The sequence below is a fragment of the Emydura macquarii genome, unplaced genomic scaffold (genome assembly GCF_026122565.2).
Source record: "Emydura macquarii macquarii isolate MOO-44397 ecotype Brisbane River unplaced genomic scaffold, CSIRO-AGI_Emac_v2 contig_3114, whole genome shotgun sequence".
NCBI lineage: Eukaryota > Metazoa > Chordata > Testudines > Chelidae > Emydura > Emydura macquarii.
In genome coordinates, this window is record NW_027133251.1 from 16,091 (window position 1) to 43,443 (window position 27,353).

At 67.3% G+C, this 27,353-nt stretch overlaps 1 protein-coding gene across 1 annotated transcript; it reads left to right on the forward strand.

Annotated features, from left to right (window-relative positions):
* The first annotated feature begins 4,747 nt into the window (after window positions 1-4,747).
* TESK1 (testis associated actin remodelling kinase 1) lies at window positions 4,748-27,087 on the forward strand. The gene is made up of 10 exons (XM_067530869.1): window positions 4,748-4,978; window positions 20,117-20,238; window positions 20,532-20,580; window positions 20,943-21,089; window positions 21,498-21,580; window positions 21,839-21,929; window positions 22,478-22,561; window positions 23,703-23,792; window positions 24,327-24,468; window positions 25,018-27,087. The coding sequence occupies exons 1-10, from the start codon at window positions 4,763-4,765 to the stop codon at window positions 26,040-26,042; spliced, it is 2,049 nt and encodes a 682-aa protein (XP_067386970.1). The 5' UTR covers window positions 4,748-4,762; the 3' UTR covers window positions 26,043-27,087.
* Window positions 27,088-27,353: the final 266 nt, after the last annotated feature.

Consider the following 27,353-nt stretch of genomic DNA (forward strand, 5'->3'; position numbering starts at 1 on the left):
GAGAAGGTCCCAGCTTCATTGACCAAACTCCAGCTAAAGCAGGGGCCCAAGGCAGCTCTGGGATGGGTGACCCGCTGTAGGTGACCAGCTGTCCCGGTGTTATAGGGACAGTCCCGATATTCGGGGCTTTGTCTTACACAGGCGCCTACCACCCCCCGCCCCGTCCCGATTTTTCACACTTGCTCTCTGGTCACCCTAACCGGCAGGACTACAGGCCCCGGCATGCAAAGCCTCCTCTGGCTCTGAGCGGCCTGGCCCCGCTGCGTGCTGGGATCTGCAGTCCCGCCCCGCCACCTTCTCGCTGGGAGGAGGGTCGGTGCCACTCTTGGCCTGGGCCCGCGCCAGCGAGCGACGCCCTGCGAGCGTTGCAGCGCGAGGCGGGGCAGAGGGGGTTGCTTGCTTGGAGGGCGCGGCTGGGAGCCGCAGGGCATTTGTTACTGGTCACGTGGCCGTCGCCGGGCGCGGGCTGACGGGAACCTGCCGTGCCAGCTGGCTGCTGACATATGCCTGGCGAACGAGCCTCCTGCACATTGAGCCGCCCTTATCTCCTCTTCTCACAGCGATGCTGGGCTCTGCAGCCACGGGCCGGGCTGGCTCTGCACACCCAGCAGTGCTGGGAGCCACCAGGGACCCGTGGAGCCGCAGCGCCATCAGAACCCGGGCTGGCCTAGCCCTCAGCCCCGAGGAGCAGGCCTGGCCCAGCAGCCCCTCAGGGTCTCCATGAAGCCAGGCCAAGCCAGCCCCTGCTGCGGCCGCCCCATCTCCATGGGTCACTGAACAGAGTGACTGAGGTCAGGGGAAGGGGGCACCCCAGCGCTCTGTCTAGCCCATCCTGCGCGGCCTGGCCAGGGCTGCTCCCAGCGCTCTGTTCTCACGGCTGCCTGGCAGCTGGGCAAAGGGGCTCTGGCGGCACCTGCCCTGCAGGAAGGGGGCTCACAGATATCCAGCCTTGGCTCTTCCTCTGCGCTTGCTCTGGGATGCAGCCGCCATGGGGCTGGTGTCGCAGGGCGGCGGAGCAGAGCGGCTCCAGGGCCCGGGGGCCAGTCCTGTCAGCCCTTGCGCGGGTACGGGAAGCGGGCGAGGTGCTGGGTGCCAGGCTGTCCCCGGAGCACAGGCAGCCCAGGCGATGGCAGGAGGAGCCCCTGTGCGTCGAGGGGGATTGGGGCGTAGGGCGAGTGCTGAGCACGCGGGGCCGGCTGACAGGGCTGGCTGGAGGCTGAGCTGGTTTATCACAGGCTGGGGGCCGAGCACAAACCCAAGAACCCGCTGGGCACAGGGCAAAGGTGAGTTTTCTTTGTGCGTGTCCAGGGCTGGAGGCAGAGAGGTTGGGCCCAGCCTGCTTTTCCCTGAGCTGTTCCACGGGGGCAGCCCCGGCACAGACTCTGAGACGCCGGGCACGCCCTTCGCCCCCTGCCACCCCCGCACTCCTGCCGACACCCTCTATGGAAAAAGAGCAGCCACAATCTTCTCTCTCACCCCTTCCTCCTCTCAAATCTATGGCAAAGAACGTACATTCCCCAGCACTGGCGAGCCGCTCACAGACTCCTAGCTGTGGCCAACGTCACCTCTAGCCAGGTACACACCTGAGTTGTGCAGCTCTGGTGTAACGGTGGTAACCCAGCCCACACTAGCTCTGACACCTGTCAGATCACGGCCTTGTATACTCAGCCTTCTTCCAACACAGGGCTCACCGTAGTCTGTACAGATAACATCCCGTGGCAGATGGCGGGCTGGGCACTTGCTAACACGTTCAGAAGTTAGGGGTACTTGCTACTTACAAGGCTGAGAAACACGGCCTCGGCAGAGCCCTGCGGGTGCCAGACCCCCGCCCCGAGGGGTCCCACCCATCCTTCAGGAGAGACCACGAGGACCAGCCCACCGAGACGGAGCCCTCCGGCTCCACACCCTCAGCCCTGCCCAGCGAGTCCCACCGAGCCAGGCTCTGGTACTGCCGAGTCCCCTCCGCAGGCCCAGCGCGCCCAGCCCGTGTCTGCAGCGGCGCCCGGCAGCGTTTCCAGCCAGAGCAGGGTGCATTAGGCCCGGGAGCGCAGCATGGGCAGCCCTCAGGTTCCCCCGGTGTCAATGCGCTGGTCACTGGGGACTCCCGTCGCCTCGCTGGGACGTTGCATTGCCAGGGGGTCGCTTTCTGCAGGGTGTGGCCAGCTCCTTAACGACCCACTTCACTGGGGCCCAGCCATGGCCCCCGCCCCTGCGCTGCCCCCTCGAGCAGACTGAACACCCCCCCCGGGTAACAGTGCAAAGTGCAGAGGGAAACTGAGGCACACCGAGGATTCATAAAGCCATCACAGACCATTCCCCTGAGCACCTGCCCATGCAGCCTCCCCAGAGCGAGCCGTCAGAGCTGTGCCAGGAGAATCTCTGCCTTGGCAGCGCTGGCAGCACCTTTTCCCTGCCAGGCTTTGTTGTGCACCCGCCATGCATGGCCCCGTCCCTGCCAGGAGCACGCCGCCCTGCGGGGCCCGTTCCAGCGGTGCTGCAGGACAGAGACTCCGATCCCGTGGCTGGGCCGGGGTTATCAAAGGCACTGAGTCCAGTCACCCTTCAGACTCAGAGTCCACTCAGCCCACGGGCCCAGGTGCCAGCTGGAAAAGCCTGGAGCCATGGCAGCAGCCACCAGAGCGGTGCGTGATGGGAGGTAGGGGGAACTGGAGGAGGGCTGGTACCTGAGGGCAGGTCCACACACCCAGCCTGCAGCTGAACCGCCATAGCGCGTAGATTGACCAGAGAGCGTCTCCCATTGCCATAGTTCATCCCCCCAGAGCGGGCGGGAGAAGCTCTCTCTTCGTCACCGTAGCGCTGTCTACACCAGGGTTAGGGCGGTGTAACGGTGTTACTCGGGGGCATGCATGTCACACTCCCAAGTGACATCATCATAGTGATGTTCGTCTGGAGCGTAGGCCTGACCCGAGCTGGGGGCTGGAGGAAGAGGAGCCGGGTGAAGAAGGGGGATTTGGCCAGGCCAGAGAGAACAGACATGGGTGTGGGAACGGCAGAGCCCTGACTGTGGGGAACCGCTGGAGAAGGAGACAGGCAGGGGCAGAGGCGGGATGTGTGGGGCAGGCGGAGGAGAGGAGGGAGCGGGGGGTAGAGGAGGAGGGGGCTGGCCTAGAGGACGGAAAGCAGAGACTTCTCAAGGGCTGGGGGCAGAGCCCCAGCGACCCCTTGACAGCGGCCAAGGTAGAACTGGCCCCTCAGCAGCCTGCCCCCAGACTCTGACCCTGCTCTCTGCACCCCCTCCTTCCTGGGGTAAAGCTGCCCTTCCTGGCTGTGCCCGGAGCGCTCGGGACTGCCGGCTCTTCCGGGCACTTACCCTGCTCACGCCTGCCCTACCAAGAAAGGGGCCCACGCAGCACACCCAGTGCTACACCCAGGGCTGCTCTCCGGGCCCAACCACTGCCCCACCCTCGCGCTCCAAGAACAGGAATAACCCGCGCAGACAGGGGGGCGCGGAGCCAGCTCGAGCCCCCAGTGCAGGGACTGTGTGGTCACCGGGGCGGAGCGGGACTGGGACCCAGGGCTGGAAATGGGACAGGCAGGGCAGAGTCCTCAGAGCGCCAGGAACGAGGCAGGCGGTGCCCCACGCCGGGGGAGGAGAGAGCAGCAGGCTGTGCGACCCACACCCACCCCAGAGCTCTCCCCCACTCACCCTGAGACCCCCCCCTAGACACCCTCCAAACCTGGCCCAGCAGAGATCATACCACGCTGCGCAGCTACCAGCACCCAGGGGATGACATAAGAACGACCGGGGGGGGGGTCAGACCAATGGTCCATCCCGCCCAGCGTCCTGTCTGCCGACCGTGGCCAGGGCCAGGCGTGTCAGAGGGACAGAGCAGCGACCCGTCCCGTCGCCCAGTCCCAGCGTCTGGCAGGCAGAGGCCAGCGACACCCAGCGCAGGGGCGTGTGTCCCAGACCCTCTGGCTAACAGCCATCGAGCCCCGTGATAGCCTCGGCCTTCACGATGCCCCGGCGAGGAGTTCCACAGGTAGCCTGTGCCTTGTGTGAAGCAGAGCTTCTTCCTGTTTATCCGACACCTACTGCGGGTGTCCTGGGGGGGCTCGGACCCACATGCCGCAGAGAGCCCCGGCCCAGGCAGGTGCAGCGCGCCCTGGGGGGCTCGGACCCCCGCTGCGCCAGGGAGCCTTGTCCTGGCAGATGCTGGGATGGTGCCTGGGGTCCTTCGCAGCGTGAGCAGCGGGGCGAGGCTGAGGCAGGGGCTGAGGGGACGTGGGGGAGCGGGCAGAAGCCGGGGCGCAGGAGGGAAGGGCCGGAGGGAAGGAGCCGGGGCCGGGGCCGGCGCAGGAGCGAGGCGGGGGCCGGCGGGGAGGCGAGGCCGGTGCCCAAGGAGTTAAGGGCTCGCGTCGCCCCGCCCCGGCTCCGCCTCCCCGCTCGGCTCCCAGGGCCGCGGCCGCAGAGGAGCGGAGACGAGCCGAGCCGGGCCGGGCCCCTGGCGAGCCCCGCTGCGCCCCGAGGCTGCGCCGCGCTCCCTCCCCGCCCCCTCCCCGCCCTGGCTATTGCCCCGGGGCTGCCCCACCCCCGGCTCCGGCCCCACCCCGGGGCATGACCCCCCCGCCCCCGCCCCGAGGCCGGCTCCCCAGCGCCCCTGGATCCCCCCGGCCCCGGGGCCCCCGCGGCCCCGCAGCGCCCTGCGCCCTGGCCGTGCCCCGCTCCCCGGCTGCGCGCCGGGCGGGGGCCGCGCCGGGCGCCATGTGAAGGGCGCTGCGGGCGCTCCGCGGGCCCGACATGGACCGGGCGAAGCTGGCCCGGCGGCCCGGGCTCTCCCTGCGGCGGGACCGGCTGGAGGAGGGCGACGGGGAGCCCCCGGCCGCCTGGCCGGGCTGCGGCCGCCTCCGGCCCTCCTCCTACCGCGCCCTGCGCAGCGCCGTCTCCACCCTGGCCCGCATCGACGACTTCTACTGCGAGAAGATCGGGGCCGGCTTCTTCTCCGAGGTCTTCAAGGTGCGGCCGGGCGCGGGGCGCCGCGGGGACGGGCCCCTCCGAGCGGCGAGGGAGGGGCACGGCGCTGCAGGGGCCAGGGACAGGTGCACGGCGCTGGCCCTGTGGGCGGGGGCCCGTGGCCGGGCGCGGGGGCAGCGCGCGGGAGGTGCCGGGGCTGCTCCGGGCAGTCGCCTCTTTCTTCTCCTGGGTCGGTGGCTCCAGGCCAGGGATGGGGATGGGGCGGGGGCGGCTCGGTGCCCTGACAGCTCCAGTTCCCCGGCTCCTTGGGGCTGTGTGAGCGCGGGGCCGGGGCTGGGAAGTAGGCGGATGGGTGCCAGCGGGCACCGGCCACTGGGCTAAGGTGGGGACACCCCACTCCCTCCCCTAGGTCCCTGGCACCGCTTCCCTCCCAGACAGCTGCTTCTCCTGCTCATTGGGCCTTGGCCCAGGCCTCCACCCCCCCAGACACGGCCGGGGGAACCCTGCATCCGGCACCATGGCTCTCGGGTTCCAGGACAATGGCTGCCCCCTCCCGCACCCAAACCCAGGAGCCCAGGGTGCCTGGTGCCGGGACACGGACCGGGCAGGGCTCTGCTGTGGGCAGCTGGAGGGGCACCACGGTCAGTCGGGCAGCGTGCCCGCTCTGCGAGACCAGAACACGCCCCCCCAGCACTCCTGGGGCTGCAACATGCCAGATGCCCGCCCTTGTGCTCCCTTCCCGGGCCTCGTGCTCTCTGTAAGTCTGGGGTGGGCCCGGCCTGCTAGGCAGGGGGCCTGGGCACGAAGCGGGGGCTTTGTTAGCGGGGATCCCAGCCCCTTGGGTCTCGTGCTTTCTGGCCGGGCGCGTGTGGGGCTGTCGGGTGTTTCAGACACCCTCCTTTGCTGAGCTCGTGTGTGTGTGTGTGTGTGTGTGCGCGCGTGTGTGACAGGGCTCCATGTGTGTTTGTGTGTCTGTCTGTCTGTCCACCCCCCGGGCAGGGGCTGCTGTGTGCTGAGCCGGGGGGACTCCCTGCCCCGCCTGCGAGGACAGAAGGCCGGCAGCTGTGCCAGGCAGCGCGCAGGATTGTGCTGACGCTGTGCAGGGCGGGGGTGTGTCCGGGGCTGTTTACAGTTGGCGCTGTCGGGAAAGTGGGAAGCCAAGCCAGGAGCTGTGGAATGCTGCCGCCTGGCCGTGTGCGGAGGCCGTGGGGCCGGTGGGGTGGGGACAGGGGATCCCTTGCAAAGCCGTGGGGCAGGCCTGGGAAAAAGCGACATCCTCGTACCTCTGGACAGCGGCTGCCAGCGGGCCGGCGTCGCCGGGTGCAGCCGTGGGCCCCGTGTGGGGGTGCTGGGCCCAGATGAAGTGGGTCCCACCCACTGCTGAGTGCGGTGGTGGGGGGAAGCGGCCCTTCCACGTGCCCTGCCCAGGGTACGGGGTGCGCAGGGTGCCGGGGGCAGCTCTGCCATCGCTGTCCCGGGTGGTGACTGGGGCCGGGGAAGCAGTTTGATCACGGACTCGCGGCCCAGGAGAGGTCGGCTCTGGTGGGGGGGGTTCACAGGGAGCCGGTACCTGCCCCGGCGGCAGCAGAGCCCATCACGCCAGGAGCCCCGGGCCGGTGCCCTGCCTGCCGCAGGGCTGGGGGAGGGCAGGCGGCGGGGTGGTGCGGCCCAGGGTCGTTGCCAGTCGAGGGTTTTGTGGTGGAAGGGGCGGCAGGGCCTGGCCTGGGCTCTCCACACAGCCGGTCGCGGGTTGTGTGGCGGCTGTTGCGGTGCGGTGTGGTGTGGTGTGGGGAGGGGCCGCCAGGCGGGGGAGGCTCCTTCTCTGCCCCTCCCTGGCAGAGCTGTATGCATGTGTGTACGTGCCGGGCGCCCGGCTTGTTTGGGACGCGAGGCGCTGGGTGTTCGAGGCGCCCGCAGGCCATGGGCAGGTTACAGCCTCCGCCTCCCCTGCCTGGCCCCATGTGGCTTCGCCCCCGGGATCCTCCCTGGGGTAGCAGACAAGAGGGGGGCTCCCCAGGGTGCTGCACAGCGTGACTGTGCGTGGCCCGCCCCCCGTCGGCAGCACGCCCGGGGCTGCGGGGTCAGCCCGTGTTGCTGGCTACACTGGGGGATCCCCTTTAAACTCCCCTTGCCCTGGACTCCTGCCGTGGCCCCTGGCACCTGGGCCTGGTGCCTGGCGTGCTGCCCCCTCCGGGAGGTGCTGACAGAGGGGACGGCCCTGGGCTCTGAGCGGGAGGGCTGGCTGCCGTGGGGACCCGCTAGTCTCCTCGGCGAGGCTGCCCGTCCCCGGGAGAGGCCGAGGGGTGTGTTTAGTACTGCCGGGCGGGTGGGGGGTCGCTCAGGGGATGTGGCTCCATCTGACAGTGGCTCTGTCCTGCTACCGCACCCGGCACCCCCAGCGGCTCGCCCAGGCCAGGGCCGGGCCCACCTTGCTAATGAAGCTGCCCAGCCCGCAGGGGAGCCACTGGGGTGGCTGCGTTTCTCCTTGCTAGTGGTTCACCCACACGCAGGGATATGGAGGGGCAGGGAGGTTGTGGGGGTGGTGGAAGAGTAGGGGGTTGAGAGGCAGGGGCGGGGGACGGGCAGCGCAGGGCACTCGTACCCGGAGAGGTTTAGCTCCACACCCAGGGGACCCTGCCTGTCAGCATCTCGGGCAGGCCAGGCGCCTGAGCAGGGGTGGATGAGCATCAGCAGGTTCTGTGTGTGTGTGGGGGGGATCTGGAGCTGGGGGTGTGTCCTGGGGGCAGGTCCCCCACACTTGGAGGGTTCTCACTGGCCCTGTGTGGACTGTGAGCCTCCCCCTCCTCTAGCCGGGCTTCTCTGAGCAGGAGGGCTGGCTGCCGTGGGGACCCGCTCGTCCTCCCCAGCCCTGACCTACCCCCTTCTACCAGCCTTCTCCTACTATCCCCGACCTGCCCCCTGCCTCATCCCGGCCTGGGCCCTGGATCTCCGGCGGCCGGCACACACCGGCCTGCTGGGGCGGGAGCTGGCCACCCTGCAGTCACCCTTGCCTGAGGCTGCACAGCTCCATGCAAGCGGCTGCTGGAGCACCTGGCTTTGGTAGTGCAGGGCGTGGAGCGGGCTGGGTGCGTGAGCCGTGTGCTCCCCCGTGGCCTGGCTGTGCCCTGTGCTGTGTGCATGGGAGCCCCTCTCTGCCTGGGCGGGACCCCCTGCCAGAGCCCCCGGGTACAGTGTAGGGTGTGCTGCATACCGGGGCCAGTTGGGGGGATCGCGGCCCAGGCGGGTGTCACTGGGATCCGGGAGCGCTGGCTGTGCTTTTCATACGGTTTGAGGCCAGAGGGATCCGTTTCTGTCCCCTCGTCTGGGGTCCTGCTTGGCACCGGCCAGAGAATCTCACCCACTCCCCTGCGCTGAGCCCACGCCCTTGTTTGGCCAGAGCACCCTCCGCAAAGGCTCCGGTCTGGCTGTGAGGCAGCATGAGAGGGAGAGTCCACCACTGCCCGGGGCCGCCTGCGCCGGTGGTCAACCCACTGCACTGATACCCAGCGTCGTCTTGCTAACGTGAGCGTGTCCGGCTTCAGCTCCCAGCCGGGGCTTCTGGTCCTGTCTTTCTCTGCTAGAGTCCGGAGCCCGCAGGCGCCGGGGAAGATACATGCGCACTGCAGCTGTCTCTCAGAGCCGGCTTTCCGAGGCGCTCAGCAGATTCAGCTCTGCCCGCCTCTCGCTCGTCATTTTCTCCAGCCCTCGAGTAATTTTTGTGGCTCTTCTCTGCACCTCTCCAAGTTTTTAACACCTTTTAAAAAATGCGGAGGCCAGAACTGGACGCAGGATCCGGTGTCGGCCTCGCCAGCACCGTGTACAGCGGTAAAATACCCTCCCTGCTCCTGCTCCCCTGTTTATACGTCCCCTGGGTGCATTAGCCCTTTGCCCCACAGCATGGCACGGGGAGCGCTGTTCACGCTGAGCCCGGGGTCCTTGGCAGAGCCACCATTTGCATTTGGCGCTTTTAAAATCCATTTTATGTGAAGGGCCCCGCTTAGCCAGTGATCCAGATCGCGCTGTGACGGCCTGTCCTGCTCATTGTTTGCTGCAGCGCCAGTCGGGGCCCCCTCCACGGATTTTCCCAGGTCATTGATGGAGAGGATCGCTCACTTTTTCACCACTTGCTCTCAAGGCACTTTACAAAGGAGGGCCGTATCATTCGCCAATTGCACAGAAGGGGAAACCGAGGCACGGAAGCAACTTGTCCCAGGTCACCCAGCAGACCAGTGGCTGAGCTTGGCATAGAACCTAGGTCTCCTGAGACCCAGCCCAGTGAAGTAGTCCAGTATTCTAGCCACTTGGCCATGCTACGCTTACCTTGATTAGGATCAGGCATAGGACCAGTCCCTGCAGAGCCCCCCTAGAAACACGCCCATTCTGTGATTTCCCTGTTGATGACCACAGCTTGAGATCCATCAGTTAGCCAGTTCTTAACCTATTTAGCAAGTGCTTTATTGGCAGGGTACAGCGCTCGTCTTTACCCAGCATGTCAAACACCTTACAACAGTCTGTTACATCTGCGCCGTTGCCTTCCTTAACCCAGTTTGTAATCTCATCAAAGAATGAAATCGGATATGTTTGACAAGACCTCTTTTCCATGAAATCAGGCTGATGGGCATTCATTATATTCCTATCCTTCAGTTCTTTGTCAGCGGAATCCCATATCAGTTGTTCCATTATTTTGTCTGGGATTGATGTCGGGCTAACAGGCCTTTTGCTACCCAGATCATCCCACTTGACCTTTTTTATTATTGACGCGACTTCAGCAATTTTCTAATCTTCTCAATTTCCCTGGTATTCCAAGATTTATTAAAAATTTACCATCAGAAGCCAGTGATTTCCTCAGTCAACTCTTTTAGGACTCTTGGGTGCACATTCTCAAGACCTGATTTAAAAATGTTTACCCCTAGTAAATATGGTCTCACATGGTCCTTAGTTACTACTGGACTGGAAAGTACTTCCACCTTGTGTGATTTGAGTATCTCATCCTGCTTCTTTCCAAATACAGAACAGAAACATTTTTGAATGCTGCTTTGTTTTCTGCATCATTGTGAACAATTTTGCCATCTCCGTCTAACAACGGGCCTATGCTGTTGCTAGGATTTCTTTTATTCCTGACATACCTGAGAAAAAAAAAAATCCCTCCTTTTTACTGTCCTTGGCCCTGTTGATTTTTAGCTTCCCCTATCAATTTTCTACTCCATATAACTTCTCATTTATATCCGTTATAATCTGTTTGCCCCATTCCTGTCCCCCCCATTTCCATTTGTTAGGTATTGCTTTTTTATTTCCATTCGCTGCCTTCGCTCGCTTTGCCACTGAACCTAGGTGGGTTTGTAGCCCATGTGGCTAACATGCCTAAAGCCTGTGGTGTAGACTGGCCCCCACGACTAAGCACAGGAGTTCTGGCCAGTAGGGTCAGGAGCTATGCATGCTGGGATGCGTGGCTTCACAGCCACAGGGCCGTACTGCAGCAGCCTGCCACGCTGCAGCGCTCCGTGGCTCATGCTCTGGGACCCCGCGAGGGCCGGAGGGCACAGTGCAGCTGTAGGTGCCCAGAGGAGACGCTGAAAGCCAGGGCCCGGAGAGGCTGACCTGGAGCATGGCAAACGGCCGGTGGTGGAGGGCAGGGTGCCCGCAGCACGGACACGGAGACTTGTGAGCGAGGAAGGCTGGCGGGGGGAGCTACAGGCGGATGATGGGGATCTCATGCTCAGACTCCGTCCTAGCAGGCCGGATCAGCGTGGCCCGTTGGGACGCTCGGACCCGGGCGACCCCAGTGGGCAGCGCAAGGCCCCCGCGACCTGCCACCTGCGCCTGGGGGCACGCTGTGTGTCCATTCCCGGCACGTGGCAGGTTCCCTGCCGTCCGCCGGGTGTCCAGCAGCGCTCAGTCACCGACGGCTGGGGCATGCCTCCCTGCGCCCCCGCGGGCAGGTCTGTCCCCATCTGCAGGAGGGGGCTGGGGCTGGGGCAGGGGCAGACCTGGGTCACAGCATGGCTGAAAGGCTCCCTGGTGCATGGGTGTCCAGCTGGGATGCCCCCTTGGGGGGCTCTGCCAGGTGGGGCAGCCGCCCCCTGGGGAGCCCTGTCACGGGGGACTGGCCCATGGGGCAGGGGCGGCCGGGCTGCGGCTCGTGGGGCTGAGCCGTCTGCTTGCCCTCGTCTGGGTGCTCGTTAATCACTTCTAATGCCGGCTGCTACCACAGCTCAGCTCCTTTGTGCCTGGGCGCGGGGGGGGGGGGGGGGATGGACCTGGCAGCCAGCGTGCGCCAGGGCCCGGTGCCGGGGTCTCAGCGATGGACTGACCAGACAGGAAGCCAGGGCGTGGGGGGAGCCCGGGGGCGCCGGGTGGGTGTCAGCGGGCTGAGGCTGGCAGGCAGACGGGCCCGTCCAGCCCTGTGGGTGGCTGCAGACGCAGCTGCCTGCCCGACACCCGGAGCGGGGCCGCGTGCGGCTGCCCGGCTGAGCTCAGCTCTGGGGAACGTGCCGGGATTCCAGGGCGCAGTGCCAGGCCACGGGGAGGCCGGGGGCGGGTGGCGTCGCTCAGGGAACCTCTGCTCCTCCCCCGGCCCCGCGCTGGGCTGCAGGGGATCAGGCAGCCCCCTAACGTGTCCGGCCAGGGGACCGTCACACACACCCCGTGCCCAGGGCACACGGCACAGCTGCCCCCCACGGGGCTGGAGTTGCAGGCCCCAGGGATGGCCCTGGGCTCATCCTCTGTCCAGGGGCCATGCTGGGACCGGCCCTGGGGGTGAGGTGCTCACGTGGCCCTGGGGAGTCGCGGCCCAGGCAGAGGAGATGCCCCGACGCCCGATGGCAGGGGCAGGGAGTGGGGTTCAGGCACCCCCCGCCAGAGACACCTGGTGCACTGGAGCCCTGCCTGGAGCTGAGCCTGCCCGGGGGTGCCGTGGCTTCCCCCCCCCCCCCCCGGGTCCCCACACAGCAGAGGGGGCGGCCCTATGAACGTGGGGGCAGCTGGCTGCAGGCACACAGCCTTAACCCCTTCACCACTGACACAGGGCGCCCGCCGGCTGTGGGGGAAGGGTGATGCGGGGGGCCCGGGGGCTCTGCCCGTGTGCTGCAGCGTGCCCTTTGCCCGGCCAGAGAGGAGTTCCTGGGGGTCCCGGCTGGTCTTGCTGTGGGGTGTGGGGGGAGCAGGCTCTGTCTGCCCCATGCAGCCCCTGCCACATAAGGGGGAATCTGGGCACCCGGCTGCCTGTGGGACTGGCTCCTGCCCAACAGAGCTTGGCAGCCTGTGGCCAGTGTCTGTCCCCCTCCATCCCCACCCCCCGCTGTGGGATCCTGTTACGGGATCCGGTGACCTGGGGCCTGGGCTGACCCAGGGCTGACATCTCTCTCAGCGCCCGTTCTCCAGCCCTGTGCGGGTTTAGCCCTCCCCGCGCACGAAGGGGGGTGTTCGGGGAAGGTTTAGGGGGCAGGCATGGGGGGGGGGGTGACTTTGGCAGAAGATGGGGCAGGGCTGGACTGGGTTGGCCCTACGGCAGGAAGTTGGGGCAGGCAGGTTCCTGCTGCCCTGGGCTGGCTGGGCCCGGAGATACGCAGGGGTCCCTGGCCCCACTGCACGGGCAGTGTCTCGTCTGCCCCCGCCTTTTCAGACAGCTCCTCTTGGGGGGCCCTGCCGTGTGCCAAACCCCCCTTCCACTTCCCCCAGCCCACCCTGCTCCCCTCCCCCGTTCCTGGCCGCTCTCCGAGGGGATTAGGGCACATTAGTCTCCGTCTGTCCTGGCCAGTTACAATGGAGGGAGGGTTATTAGCGGGGAATCAGGCCGGGCGTTTCCCAGCCACGTGGGGCTGAGCCAGCTTACCCCTCCCCAATGGCCCATCTACGACAGTGGGAATTTTCTGTGATGTTTTTACGACCCCCCTCAACCCATGTGTGCCTCAGTTTCCCCTTTACCTCACATTGCTGCCCGCTGGGGGAGAAAGGCCTGTTTGCTCTCAGAGCAGGTGGGGACACAGCCTGTGAGGGGTCACGCGCTGGAGGTGCAACATCTGTAGGAAAACGGCAGAAGGGCCAGGCTGCCGAGGCTGGGTGAAATAAGGTTTGCCCAGGACCAAGGGGCTCACTCGTCCTCGGCCCAGCCGGGCAGCCTGCGCCCAGGCCCACAGAGCAAGCTGTGGGGCTGACCTCGGAGGAAGCAGTCACCCAGCCAGCTCCTGGGAGGCACGGGTGGTGACGGGGGCAACCAGGCCAGGCCCCAGTGTACGTGTCCTGCTGTACTCTGACCCCCAGTAGCGGGAGGGGGTGGATAATGGGGAAACATTCATGGGGTGGAGAGATTGGGGGGTAGAGGTGACCCCTTGTCAACCCCATCAAATGCTGGGGGGCTGGGGAGCCTGGGCTAAGGGCCTGTACGGGGAGCCATTCCCCAGCCTGTGGCTCAGGCCCCTGGACAGAGCCGGGAGGGACCGGGGGGGCTGGTCGTTGGGGCTCTCCGGGATACCGGCTCTGACGTCCTGTGGGGGAAGGACTGTCTCTCTCTCTGACAGGATTCAGTCCCTGCTGCGGCACCAGCTGGGACTTGAAGCCAGCGAGCCGGGGGGGCCGAGAGGGGGTGTCAGCGAACATGCAAACAGCCTGGCTGGCGGGGAGCGGGGAGGGTCTTTCCCCCTGTGCTGGCCACACACGGAAATGCTGCTCAGCTCAGCACCCTTCCGGTCTGTCCCCAGACCTCGTAAGTCACATGCGGGGGAGCCTCCCTGCGGCCTGCGCTGTGACCCGGGGAGCCGGCTCCCAGCCTGTCCTCGCTGGGAGAGCACAGGCGGAGCTGAGGCCCCAGCTGGGCAGGGGAGATGCAGGCGGAGAAGGAGCTGCCAGACGTCCGGGGGCGAGAGCCAGGCACCGGCCAGCCGGTATCCTGTGTCTGACAGCGGCCGGTGCCAAGTGCCTCCGCGGGAATGAACGGAACGGGGCATCCCCTGTCATGCAAACCCAGCCTCTGGCAAGCGGAGGCGAGGGACGCCCAGAGCCGGGGGTTGCGTCCCTGCCCATTTTGGCCAATAGCCATTGATGAACCGATCCTCCAGAACTCAGCCAGTTCTTTTTTTGAACCCTGCTATAGTCTTGGCCTTCACAGCACCCCCTGGCAAGGAGTTCCACAGGTTGACTGCTCGTTGAGTGAAGAAATGCTGCCTTCTGTTCGTTTTAAACCTGCTGCCTGTTCATTTCATCGCCTGGCCCTTAGTTCTTGTGTTAGGAGAAGGGGTAAATAACACTGCCCTGGTCACTTTCTCCACACCAGCCGTGACTTTATAGACCTCCATCACATCCCCAACCTGAACGGTCCCAGTCTTATTAACCTCTCCTCAGACGGAAGCTGGTCCATCCCCCTCGTTGGTTTTGTTGCCCGTCTCTGCACCTTTCCCAGTTCTACTGTCTGGTTTTGAGCTGGGTGCCCGGAGCTGCCGGCAGTATCCGGCTGTGGCTGCACCATGGATCTCTGTAGCGGCAGGATGACGTTTTCTGTCTTTCCCTTTCTAACGGTTCCTAGCATCCGGTTCGCCGGTTGGGCTGCCGCTGCCCACTGAGCAGGTGTTTGCGGTGAACTACCAGGACGACTCCCAGATCTGTCCTGAGTGGTAACAGCTGAGTCAGACCCCGAACCTGTGTGTGGAGAGTTGGGACGAGGTTTTCCGGGGATGTTGTACTTTGTATTTAACCACGTTGAGTGTCATCCACCATTTTGTTGCATGGTTGCCCAGTTTTGTGGGATCCCTTTGTAACTTCCCGGCACGCTGGCAAAGCCAGTGACTCCCCATTGTCACGGGGAGAGGGGGGTGCACCCCGGGGTCTGTGGGTCAGGGTCGTGCTGTGGGGGAAGAGATGTGAAGTGGGGAATTTTCTTTAATATTTATGAAGCCTATGTGTGCCTCAGTTTCCCTCTCTACATTGTATTGCTACTCAGTGGGGACAAAACGATTAACGCTGCTCCAGGCCCGGCACAGGGCACAGATGTGTGTCTGCGTGTGTGTGTACCCAGATCGACACGGGGCCGGAGAGACGCTGCCAGCTGCAAGGACCCAGCGCTGGGAGCTCTGCCCGGGGGGCTGGGAACGCAGCAGGGTCCTGCCCAGAGCCCAAAGGACGCGGAGGGACGAAGGGAAGCCAGTGTCGGCGTCTGGAGGGCGCTGGCTGCTGGCTCCTGGCCCTGACCTGCCGTGGGAGTGAGACAGGGACACGTGGCTGGTGAGCTGCCCTGGTGCACCAGCTGGACCATGCCTCAGCCGTCGGTTCCCTGGGCTAAGCTAAGAGCTGCCCTGCCGGGCTCCGGGCCGGCCGCACCCGGCTCTGCCTGGAGAACGCTGCCGTGCCGGGTGTCGCTGCAGACACAGGCTGGGCGCGCTGGGCCCTGCGGAGGGGACACGTCTCGCCCAGAGTCTGTCCCCCAGGGCCTCGCTGGGCAGAGCTCCCCGTGCGGAGCAGGAGGGCTGGCGCCCAGAGGCTCCGTCTCAGACCATGGAGCCGCGTGTCCTGCCCCGCAGGCAGAGTGGGACTTTGCACTGGGAGGTTCCTCCAAGAGACGGTTAAAACCTGGGTGCGTCACGGATCAGGTGGCTCCGTCCCCACCTCTGGGCCCTCTAGCTGGGTGCTGGCGTTTGCATTGCAGTGTCGTGCCAGGTGCTGCACGAACATAACAAGAGCACGGCCCTGCCCCAGAGAGCTCGCCCGGGACACGAGGCAGCTGGCAGGTGCAGGCAGACGGATGAGCCCGAGGAGACGAGTCCATGTTGGCCAGGGCTCGGGCCGTGATCTGAGCACCCCGCTGCCTGCCGCGCTGCCTGCGTGTTCCCGGCCCTGCCCCGTCCCCCCATCCTGCGCTGGGAGAGCTGCCAGGTGCCCAGCACAGAGGTCGGGTAGTGGTGGAGCAGGTCTGTCAACAGGCGCCTGGGGCAGCCCCATCCCACCCCCTCCTCGCGACGGGCCTTGCGCTCCTGCCCCAGGGCTGGGAAGCTCCCTCTCAGGGAAAGGCAGCGGGGAACAGGACGAACTCAGGCCTGTGCTGGGCATCCCTGGGGCTCCTCGGTTCTCCTCCAGGCTCTGCTGCAAATGTCAGGGCCCAGGGCTTCCCTCCCTGCGCCTGTCCTGTCCCCGCCTTGTGCCGCTGGGTGGGGGCAGAGCGGGTCAGGGGGCTCCCCAGCTCTCTGCTCGCGGGGCTTAGACCAGGAGGGGTGGAGGCTCGCTCTGGCTTGTCTGCCTTCCGGGGTGCAGCTCTGCCCGTGTGAAACGCCTCCAGGGTGGCAGAGCTGCAGCGAGGCCTGGCTGGTCAGAGACTCAGAGAAGATGAGGGGTGGAAGGGACCTCGGGATATCTAGTCCAACCCCTGCTCACAGCACAACCACCCCGACTAAATCATCCCAGCCAGGGCTTGGTCAAGCCAGGCCTTAAAAACCTCTAAAGATGGAGTTTCCACCACCTCCCTAGGTAACCCATTCCAGTGCTTCACCACCCTCCTAGGGAAAAACATTTTCCTAATGTCCAACCTAGACCTCCCTCCCTGCAACTTGAGACCGTTGCTCCTTGTTCGGTCATCTGCCACCACCGAGAACAGCCTAGCTCCATCCTCCCTGGAACCCCCTTTCAGGTAGTTAAAGGCTGCTATCAAATCCCCCCTCATTCTTCTCTTTTGCAGACTAAACAAGCCTAGTTCCCTCAGCCTCTCCTCATAAATCATGTGCTCCAGCCCCCTCATCATTTTTGTTGCCCTCTGCTGTACTCTCTCCAACTTGTCCACATCCTTTCTGTAGTGGGGTGGCCCAAAACTGGACACAATACTGCAAATGCAGCCTCACCAATGCCGAATAGAGGGGAATAGTCACTTCCCGTGACCTGCTGGCAATGCTCCTACTCATGCAGCCCAATATGCTATTAGCCTTCTTGACAACCAGGGCACACTGCTGACTCATATCCAGCTTTTTATCCACTGTTACCCCCAGGTCCTTTTCTGCAGAACTGCTGCCTAGCTCGTCGGTCCCCAGTCTGTAGCTGTGCATGGGATTCTTCCGTCCTAGGTGCAGGACTCTGCACTTGTCCTTGTGGAACCTCATTAGATTTCTTTTGGCCCAATCCTCCAATGTGTCTAAATCACTCTGTATCCAATCCCTGCCCTCCAGGGTATCTACCACTCCCCGCAGCTTAGTGTCATCCGCAAACTTACTGAGGGTGCAATCCACCCCATCCTCCAGATCATTAATGAAGATGTTGAACAAAACCGGCCCCAGGACCGACCCCTGGGGCACTCCACTTGTGACCGGCTGCCAGCTAGACATGGAGCCATTGATCACTACTCGTTGAGCCGATGATCTAGGCAGTTCTCTGTGAAAAACTTGTCTGTGAAGACAGGCACAAAGCGTTGAGTACTTTCTTTTCCTGCATCCTCTGTCACTAGGTTGCCTCCCCCGTTGTGTGAGGGGCCCCCACTTTCCCTGCCCACCTTCTTGTTACGAACACACCTGCAGAAACCCTTCCGGATCCCCTTCCCGCCCCTTGCTAGCTGCAGCTCCAGCTGTGCTTTGACCGTCCTTTCTCCCCTCTGCGTGCTCGAGCACTATTTTTATACCCCTCCCTCGTCATCTGTCCAAGTTTTCACTTCTTGGAAGCTTCCTGTTGGTGTTCAAGCTCCCTGAAGATTTCTCGGTGAAGCCAAGCTGGGCGCCTGCCAGGTTTACTATTCCTCTGCAGCTCGGGGTGGTTTGTTCCTGCGCCCATCCCCCCGAGGGCCCCGCTGGAAGGGGCTCGTGAGGTGATCTACAGGCCCGCTGACCCCGGGTCCGATCTCCGTGAAGTGGCTTGGGGCCGGGCCCTGCTCCGTGGGCGGGTTGGGGGCAGGGGGTCGGGCTGGGGGACGTGACCCGTGTGGAGCCGGCAGGGCGTGGGGTGTGACCATGCCTTCCTCTCGGTCCGTGGTGCAGGGAAGGCAGGTCTGTGGCGATGCGGGGCACAGGCACGTGGGGCTGGTTGTGCAGCTCCAGGATCTGCAGGCTGCCGGCTCTGCAGGGTGGGGGCAGCCACGGGGCCAGGCAGGGCCATGACCTCTCCCGGGCGCAGGGCAGACACCCCGCCGTGGGGAAGGGGGGCCCTGCCTGGGCCAGGCCCGGCTCTTGCATGCCATGCGTGTCTGGGAGTGCAGAGAGTCGGCTGGGGGGCAGGGGCAGCTGTCGCCCCCTCACTGTCTGGCCCAGAGGGGGCTGCGGTTTGAGGCAGGCTCACCCCAGGCCCTGCTGCCCAGAGCTTCCAGCTGTGGCCCCCCCCCCCCCCCCCCCCCCCCCGACTTGCCTGGCCCCGCCACCTGCAGTCAGGGCCCTGCAGGGACCCTCGCGTCAGCCTCTGCTCCCGGCTCGATGCTGTCCCGGGATTGCAGCAGGCTCCGCTTGCACCGGGAGGGGGGTGGGCATCTGAGCTGGGCCCTGTGGGGTGGGGCCGCCGCACCCGGCGTGACGCACTCTGTGTGTGAGGGGGGACGGGTGGGCAGGCAGCAGAGCGAGGCAGGTTCACGGGGTGATTATCATTCCCAAAGGTGTGCTCGGCCGGCGCTGACATGCAGCCACCTCTGGGGCAGGCGTGGCGGCTCTAACAGCGCACAGCAACGGCGCACCACTGCTCAGGACAGCAAGGGAGGCGTCAAGCCGGGTGCTGTGAGGGGCCTGGCCGAGCTGGGTTTGGTCTGGCCCCTGGGCCCCCACCGCCTGCCCCCATAGAAAGCGCCATGGGGCCTGCACAGGACCTGTCTGCCCCCAGCCGGCAGCATTGCCGGGACGGAGCGGGGGTGGCAGACTGCCCTCACCGCGTCCTGCTTTGCCCAGCTCGGCTGCCCTGACCCAGCTCTGGCGACAGCTGAGCAGAGCCCTGGCTGGGGGAGGAGATCTCCGGGCTGGGTGGGGCGGGGGGGCCGGCCTGGCACAGACGCAGCCTCGGTGCAGCATTGACTAAAAAGGGCAAGCGTGGGGCGCTGACGGCAGCGCTGAGAAATGCCAGAGCCTGCCTCCGGCTGCCTGGGGGCAGGGCCTGCTCCCTCAGCTGCTGGGCTCACACACGGCGCCTCCCAGCAGGCAGCTGGGCTGAGGGGGGCTCTCCTCTCCTCTCTGGGAATCGGGGGGCCCTCCTGCCTGGCACCCACCAAGCCCACAGACCCCTCCCTAGGGAATTGGGACCCCGACAGCACACTTTGACCCTGGTGCCATGAGCTTCCTCACAGCAGTGCCGTGCTGCTGCATGCATGCGTGTGTCAGATGTGTGTGCACGGCGGGGGAGGGGACGACGGGGCTGTGCGTGTGTGAGACGGGGTTTCTGGGCCTGCTGGGAGCACGGACCCAGGCAGCCGCCCTCCCTCCCAGCTGCTGTTTCCTGGAGCAGACCCAGTAATGCAGCCTCTGGTCGGAGCAGGCTAAATATACCGCGCTGCTCCGACTGCCGGGCTGGGCCCAGAGTCCCACGGGGCCCACGCTGCTCTCCGTGGTTCTGGTCAGTCGCAGAGTGTTGGACTCCCGGCTCCTTCCCCAGTGCGGGCTGGGAGGGGAGCCTGGGCTTCGTGGCCCACTCCGGCTTCTGCTAAGCGGCGCTGACGTGCCAGAGCCGGCCACCTGCAGCATGGCTGCAGCCCTTCCGCTCCACTTCAGATGGGGAAACTGAGGCTCATGGCAGGACGGGACCCAGCAGGTCCGTGTCAGCACTCAGGAGGCTGGCTCCCAGTCCTGTGCTCTGCCCACTAGGCCCTGCTGTGTTCCACCCTTGGGCTGGTGGTGTGACATGGCCCATTAGGAGCTGGGCTGCAGCCCAGCCACTAACTCCTCCCCCCTAAGGTGCTGCGTGGCCGTGGGGCAGCTCTGTGCGAGGCGGTGTGGGTCAGTGGGAGCCAGCAGTTCCTGGGGCCTGTGCCCAGCTCTGTCGCTCTGTGGCTGGGCCAGGCCTTTCCCTCCTTGTGCCTCAGTTTCCCCCCAGGATGGGGACTGTGACCCGCGACTCCCCCGTCGGGGGCTGTGGGCATGGTTTGCCGTGGGCTTTGACAGTGGTTGACACCCATGTACCTGGAGCTGCTCTGCCCCCAGGCGTGGGGCGGGTCCCTAGGCTGAGGGGGGCCCTGCCCTGGGCAGACCCGGCCGCGGGGGCGCCTGCTGCAGCGCCTGGAGGGGCATGACGCGGGCTGTGCTCTCCCCCCAGGTGCGGCACCGCCAGTCGGGCCAGATCATGGTGCTGAAGATGAACAAGCTGATGAGCAACCGGGGGAACATGCTGCGGGAAGTGCAGCTCATGAACCGCCTCTCGCACGCCAACATCCTCAGGTGAGGGGCTGCAGCGACCCCCACACACCCCCCACGCCCCTGCCACGCCCGTGGCCTCGGCCCTCCTCTGGGGAGACGGGCAGCTGGCCCCTGCGCCCAGCCTCCCAGCCCAGCGCGGCCCCATCTGGCACGGCCCGGCCCAGCTCTGTTGCCCGCGGGGTCTGGGCTGCCCGGGGAGGCTGGTTCTGGCGGGGGTGGCCCAGGCTGGGCAGATGGAGCAGATTGTCTCTCCTCTGCGGGGATCTGGCCTGGCTCGGGGCAGCTGCTGTAACCTGCCCCCGTCTGTCTCCCAGGTTCATGGGCGTCTGTGTGCACCAGGGGCAGCTGCACGCGCTCACGGAGGTAAGGGGGGGTCGCGCTGGGGCCCTGGCTGGGGCTGGCCTGGGGCCCATGCAAGGCAGCCCCCACGCAGGCATCGTTCCCCTGTTCTGGACACGCAGGTGGTCCGAGAGCCCCCCAGGGTCCCCGTGCGCCGAGCCGGGGTGCCCGGGGGCAGGGGGGTGTGGCACTGGGATGGGGGTGGAGGCAGGGCCGACGGAAGGTGCGGTGGGGGTGGCCCCGTGGAGGAGGTGGGCGTGGTGCTGGGGTGGCGTCAGAGTGGCGGGATCAGGCCCTGTGGGAAGTGGGAGGGTGGGCCCCATGGGGAGGCGGTGGGAGACGGGCCCTATGGGGGTGCCGGGGCTGACGGCCCCTCTCCCTGGCAGTACATAAACGGCGGGAACCTGGAGCAGCTCCTGGACAGCCCCGTGCCGCTCTCCTGGGCCGTGCGCGTCAAGCTGGCCCTGGACATTGCCCGCGGCCTGCACTACCTGCACTCCAAGGGCATCTTCCACCGCGACCTCACCTCCAAGGTAGGGACATCCCTCCCCCTGCCCCCGCCCCTGCCCCCCACCCGCCAGCTGACTCGCCCGGCCCCCAGGAGCACGGGGCCTCGGTGCAAACCACCCCGCGACTGCCCGGCCCCGGGGAAGCCGCACGCGCCCCTGGGACGAACTGGGGTCAGTGCCATCCCCTCGGCTGGGGTCTGCCCTGGGCACCGCCCCCGGACAGGGCAGGGCATGTGGGGCCTGCAGAGAGGGCATGGCTGGATTCCCATGCTCCCTTGGACGCTTGGTGCCCGGCCCCAGGATAGCGGGGGGGCAGCGCCCCTCCCCACGCCCCTCTCGATTGCCCATAGGGGGTCCCCGGGGGGCGGCGTGCCAGGGGCAGGGGTGCCAGACCAGGCGGGCGGCGTGACGTCTCCTCTCCTCCGGCTCCAGAACTGCCTGGTGAAGTGCGAGGGCGGCAGCTACACGGCCGTGGTGGGCGACTTCGGCCTGGCCGAGAAGATTCCCACCTACAGGTGAGCGGGAGCTGCCCCCGCCCTGGGGCAGGCCTAGGCAGAGGGGCCGGCGGTGCCCCCTGGAGCTTTCCCGGAGACCAGAGCCAGCGGGGGCTGCCCTGGCTGGAGCGGGATGGGGAGGGCTTGGGGAAGGGGGCTGGAGGTTGCCCTGGCTGATGTGGGGACCCCAAGAGGGTGGGGGCTGCCCCGGCTGGGGGAGGGGGCCGTGGGAGCAGCTGGGGCTGGAGCTAACCCTAACTCCGCTGCTCTGCCCGCCAGCGAGGGCGCTCGGAAGGAGCCGCTGGCCGTGGTGGGCTCCCCGTACTGGATGGCGCCGGAGGTGCTGCGTGGGGAGCTGTACGACGAGAAGGTAACGCGCCGCCTCGCCCTGGGTGGGTCCCGCGCTGCGCTGGGCGCCGGCTGGGGGGAGGCTGGCGGGACGGGGGCCTTATTGCCTTTGCCCTGCTCTGGGCGGGCATGGGTGCTGTGAAGGGGGAGGCTGGCGTTTGGGGGGTGCAGGTGTGGTGTGGGTGCTGGGGGGCAGCTGGGCATGGTGGGGGTCTCGGGTGCTCGGGGTGGCTGGGAGTGGGAGTTGCTGGGCGGTGGGGTGCTGGGGGTGGCTGGTCACAAGGGGTGGGGGTGAAGGGATGGGGGTCCATCTGGGGTGCTGGGGGTGCCCGGGTGCTGGGGGTTTTATGCTCAGACGGGTCCGAGCTCTGCCTTCAGAACTGGGGGGCGGTTTTGGGGTGGGGGTGTGAAGGACGAGGGGTGCGATCACTGCCCCCCCGCAGCGCCCCCCGCTGGGAGAGGCCAGGGCTGCGGCTGTGAGCTGAGCGTGGGCGCCTGTGGGCAGCGGCTGGGACTCCGGCCCCACGGCAGCGCTGCCAGAGCCCCTCTCCCCTCCCGCCCTCTCCGCAGGCCGACGTCTTCGCCTACGGCATCATCCTGTGCGAGACCATCGCACGGGTGCCGGCCGACCCGGACTACCTGCCCCGCACCGAGGTGAGGCTGCGGCGGGCGCGGGGATCGCGTGTCCTGCCGGCGCTGGGAGCCGCACCTGGGGCTGGGCGCTGGGTTCTCGGCGGGAGGCCGGGACCCTGTCCAATGCCCGGGCGGAGGCGTGGGGAGCCGCGGCATCCCCGGGCGATCTCCCTCCCTCGAGGGTCTGGCCCTGCTCCCCCCTCCCATGACCTGGCCAGGGCTGTGGGGTGGGTTCGCTCCCCAGGGGCTGCGGTTCCAGCCGGGCTGAGCCCGTTGGGTGTGAGCATGGCCCCAGGGGGGACCAAGGCAGGGCCCGTGTGCAGCCGGCCCTCGGGGCGCACGCGGCTGAGGGATCCCGCCAGTCACATGCGCTCCAGCCCCCAGCTCACTCAGCGCCGGCAGGCAGCACCACCGCTGCTCCCCCGGCCACGCCCAGTCAGGTACCAAGGTGACGGGCGCCCTCCCCACATGACACCTGGTACCCCAACTGTGAGAACCCCCCCACTGCTGCAAGCCCAGCTGGGTCACACTCCAGAACCGGCCCCAGGGCCTGGCCCGTCCAGGGATGTTTGGGCCCGAAGCCCGGCAAGCTGTGGCTGACTGAGCGGGGCTGCCCGGGCAGCCCTAGCACTGGGTTCACTGTCTCTCTCGCGGGGGCATCACACCCCGAAGGCCCTGGGGTGCCAGCCCATCGCCCAGGCTGTGCCCGCATTGCCAGGGCTGGGGGTGCTGCTCCCCCTCTGCGTTGTTCTGGGGTCGTGTCTCTGGCGTCAGTGTGGCGTAACTCAGTGGGGCCGTGCTGCTCCATATTAATCACCGCGCCTGGCGTTCAGAGCACGGACCAGCCTGCCCAGTGACCCCATCCAGGGAGCCAGGGACAAGCCGGGGCCACTCCCAGCTATGGCAGAAAGCAAGGCCGTGGCCCAGCAATTCCTGGCACCAGGCCTGTGTTCAGGCCCAAACACTGGGTGCGGGGAGGGAGGCAGAGCCCCTGCAGTAACCGATTGGGCCGAGCCTGGCTCCGGCACTGTCCCAGGAGATGACTTGTCCTCATGGCAGGGGAGCTTGATGCAGAGGGGTGCTGGGACTCTGGGAGGGGGGCAGGCTGCCTGCCCTGGGCCCCATCATTTGGTCACTGACCCCCGCTCTCCTCCCCGGGCAGGATTTTGGGCTGGACGTCAGCGCTTTCTGCAACATGGTGGGGGACGACTGCCCGGCGGCGTTCCTGCAGCTGGCTTTCCACTGCTGCCGGGTACGTGGTGCCTGCTTTCCTGCCCTGCCCGGGCCGGCTCCCTGGGCCGCCCCGCCCCCACACCGAGCCATGGGGCAGCAGCTCCTTGCAGCCGGGTGATTCCCTCAGATTCCTGGTACCCCCTCCCAGCCTGTCCCCGAATGGGGGTGCCCCTGGTGGGCCCCTGGCACTGCAGATCCAACCTCTGGCCCCCAGAACCAGGCGCTCTCCCGCTCCCAAACACTGGGGAGGTTTTCCCACTGGCTGGCACCCACGTTGCAGCTGCAGGGACTTGGGGCCTGTGCCCGTCCTCTCCTCCCCCATCCCCAGCATGCAGGATGGGGGCAGCCCCCTGCCTGGGCGGCCCAGCCTCCAGCCCTGGGGAACTGAGCTGCCCCTGCTCTGGGGGCCCGCATCGCTGCACCCCTGGGCTGAGCCCGGCAATCCGGCTGCACCAGCTCCTCGTGGAGGCGGGGGGTGATGTGGTGCAGCCGGACAGGCGGCTCTGAGACGTGCACCCATGGACGTGGGTGACGTGGCGACTCCCCCACCCAGATGGAGGCGACGGCCCGGCCGGCCTTCCTGGAGATCACACAGCGCCTGGAGGGCATCCTGGAGCAGCAGCTGGGAGCCGGGGCCGGCCCGCAGAGCGATGGGGAGTGCACATCCTCGCCCGGGACCCCGGCGACGTTGAATGGTACCTGCCCTGTCCCGCCCCCCCCCCCCCCGGGAGCCCGTCTGCCCTGCTATCCCCGCCCCGGGGGCCCGTCCCAGGCTCCCCCCCAGCTCTTGACACTGGGCTGGGCAGGGCGCTGGGCACGGAGAGCTTTATTCAGGCACCGTAGGACGTGCTGCGCCCGTGGGCCGGGGATGTGCACAAGGCGCTCGCTGGACGCTGCTGCAGGGAAGGGGTGCGTGGGCGGCCGGCTGGCCCCCAACGGGAGGGGCACGTGAGCCCCCCTGGGGCCCGTCTCTCACCCCGCTGAGCTCCTGATGGGTCGGCCCCCAGCAGTGGGGTGGGCTCTGTCTGACAGGCGAGCCCCACTCCGCTGGGCGTGAGGGGAAGGCAGAGGGGCTGCAGGGCACGAGCCAGGCATGCAGTGGTGGGGCAGCGCCCGGTGCCCAGGGGTTCTCCCACCCGGTGCCCACACCCCCTGGCCGGGCGCTCTGCACACTGGGCCGGGAGGGGCTGGCCCCGTGTCCGAGGCCGGGGTGGGCGGCTAACCCGGTGTCTATGCTCGTGCAGGCGAGGCAGCGAGGGGACCCGCGCCCCCCGAGCGCCAGCTGCGGCGTGATCCGACCTGGCCGCGCCTCCAGCCCGACCCCCGCCTGGCCCGCAGCCGCTCGGACAGGTTCCCCGCCGCGGCCGCGGCCCTGCCGCCCCCCCCGGAGCCCGCCGCGGGGCCCCGCGCCCAGGAGACGCCGCCCCGCCTCAACCCCTTCTCCCAGCGCGAGGACCTGAAGGGCGGCAAAACCAAGCTCTTCGACACGCCCAGCAAGTCGCTCATCTCGCTGACCTTCGCCCTGCCGCCGCCCGCCCCCCCCCCGCTGTGCACGCCCGCCACGCCCGACCCCGTGGTGGAGGTGCAGTGCGACTTCTCCGCCCCCCCGGGGCCCACGCGCAAGTGCCGCTCGCTGCCCGCGTCCCCCGAGCCTGCCCGCCGGGGGGCCCTGCCACTGGGGAGCGAGTCCCCGCCGCCCGGGGGGGGCCCCCAGCCTGGCAGCCCCTTCCCCGCGCGGCGCCGGCGCTCGCCCCTGCCCAGCCCCCCCACGGCGGCGCGGACGGACTGCAGCCCCGACAGCCCGGAGCCGGCGCCGGCGCCCACCCCGCCACTCCCCAGCAACGCCTTCATCAGCACCGCGGCGTCGGGCGTCCGGCCCTGGCCGCCGGGGCCCCCCAACGGGCTGCTTCTCGGCAGCAGCCGCGTGGTGGTCAGCACGCCGCCGGGCGGGGGCCGCGGCCTGGAGCGCGGCTTCGCGGAGCTGAGCGTCCCCCGCGCGGCGCCCTTGGCACGGACGGACCGGTCGAGCCCGCGTCCCCTGCGCGGCTCCCGCGCGGCTGCAGAGCAGGACGAGGTGCTGGCCTGTCCCGGCTGCTGCCTGGGCCCCTTCAGCTTCAGCTTCGCCTCCGTCTGCCATCGGCCCGCGCCCAGCCCGCCCCGCTACCAGCCCCTCAGCTGCGAGGCCAAGAGCCTCCTCTGCCAGGACCGGGGCCGCCCCCCCCAGCGCCCGCCCGAGCCCAGCCGGCAGCTGCCCGAGGCGCAGTCCTAGCGCTGGGCAGACGGGGCGACGGACGAGCCGGAGCTTGGGTCCTGGCGGGCCGAATGTGGCGGGGGTGCGGCTGTCAGCACGCTGGGCGCACGGGCTGGGCATGGGCCTGCTGCATGCCCCAGCCTGAGGCCAGCCCAGCCTTGCCCTGGGCCTGCCACAGAGGGCAGGGCTGGGTGCATCGCGCTGCCATGAGCCCTGGGCTGCCGTGCAGCAACCTGGCTGCCTCGTGCGCGGCCGCGGTGGGGCCAGGGCTTCCCCTCGCGGGGGGACCGGTGCTGGTTCACGGCCCACCCTGGGGACGTGGCTGGGGTGTGGGGCTCTGCCCCTCCCCTGTCCAAAGCTGGGGGCTCTGGAGACCAGCCACTCCTCCGCCGAGGTGCGGCGCTGATGGATGAGCGGGCGTGGTGCCCTTGGGAGCCAGGGTGTCTGTGGGAAGGCCGGCCGGGGAAGGTGGGCGAGACCAGCCCCCCATCCGCCCTCCCTGCCCGGGGCTGTGGGGAGAGGAGTGGGGCTGAGCCCTTGGCAGGTGCAGTGAGGGGTCGCTCCCTGGCCCCTGCACGCCGAGGCGAGGGGGGCACTAGCGTGGGGGGGCCCTAGCGGGTGGGAGCGGTCGCTGTGGGGCAGCAGTGTGCTGGGGGGGGGGCCTGTGTCCATCACACGGGGTAAAGGGCTGAGTTTCTTTGGGCCAGGTACCGGGTGAGGGACAATGCGATGCCTCCCCCATGGGTGCGGTGGGGAGGGGCCGTGGCATGCCGGGCACTGGCAAGTGGGGATAATACGTCGCCTGCATCCGTCCCCGTCCCTGGCGGCCGTGCAGCGGGCGGCCAGCAGGGCAGGTCTTTGCAATATGGTGGCTGGGGCACCCCCCGGCTGCGTCTCCGAGCTGCCCAGCCGAGCTGCCCAGCTCCTGCCAGGGGGCGGCACCGGGCTCTGCCCACGTACTCGATGCACTGGTGAATGCAACCTCTTGTTTTTTATTATTAACAGTAATGGCAGTAATATATGCGGCTTATTTAAGGTGTTCCAATAAAACCGACTTGCAGAGCCTGCTGTGTCTGTGCCGCGCCGCCAGCGCTGGCAGGGTAATGGAGGCTGGTCGCGGGAGATGGACACAGCCAGGCCGGGGAGCGTGAGGCAGGAGAGCCCACCTCAGCCACTGCCCCTCAGGTGAGGCCCCTCGGCACTGTGCCTCAGTTTCCCCATCTGTGTCCTCAGGATTGCCCAGGGCCCTGGGGGCGGGGAGCATGTTAGCAGCGCTGGGCTGTTCCTGAGGACCCCGCGTTGCAGCGCTGGGAGGGTGGGGCAGGCGCT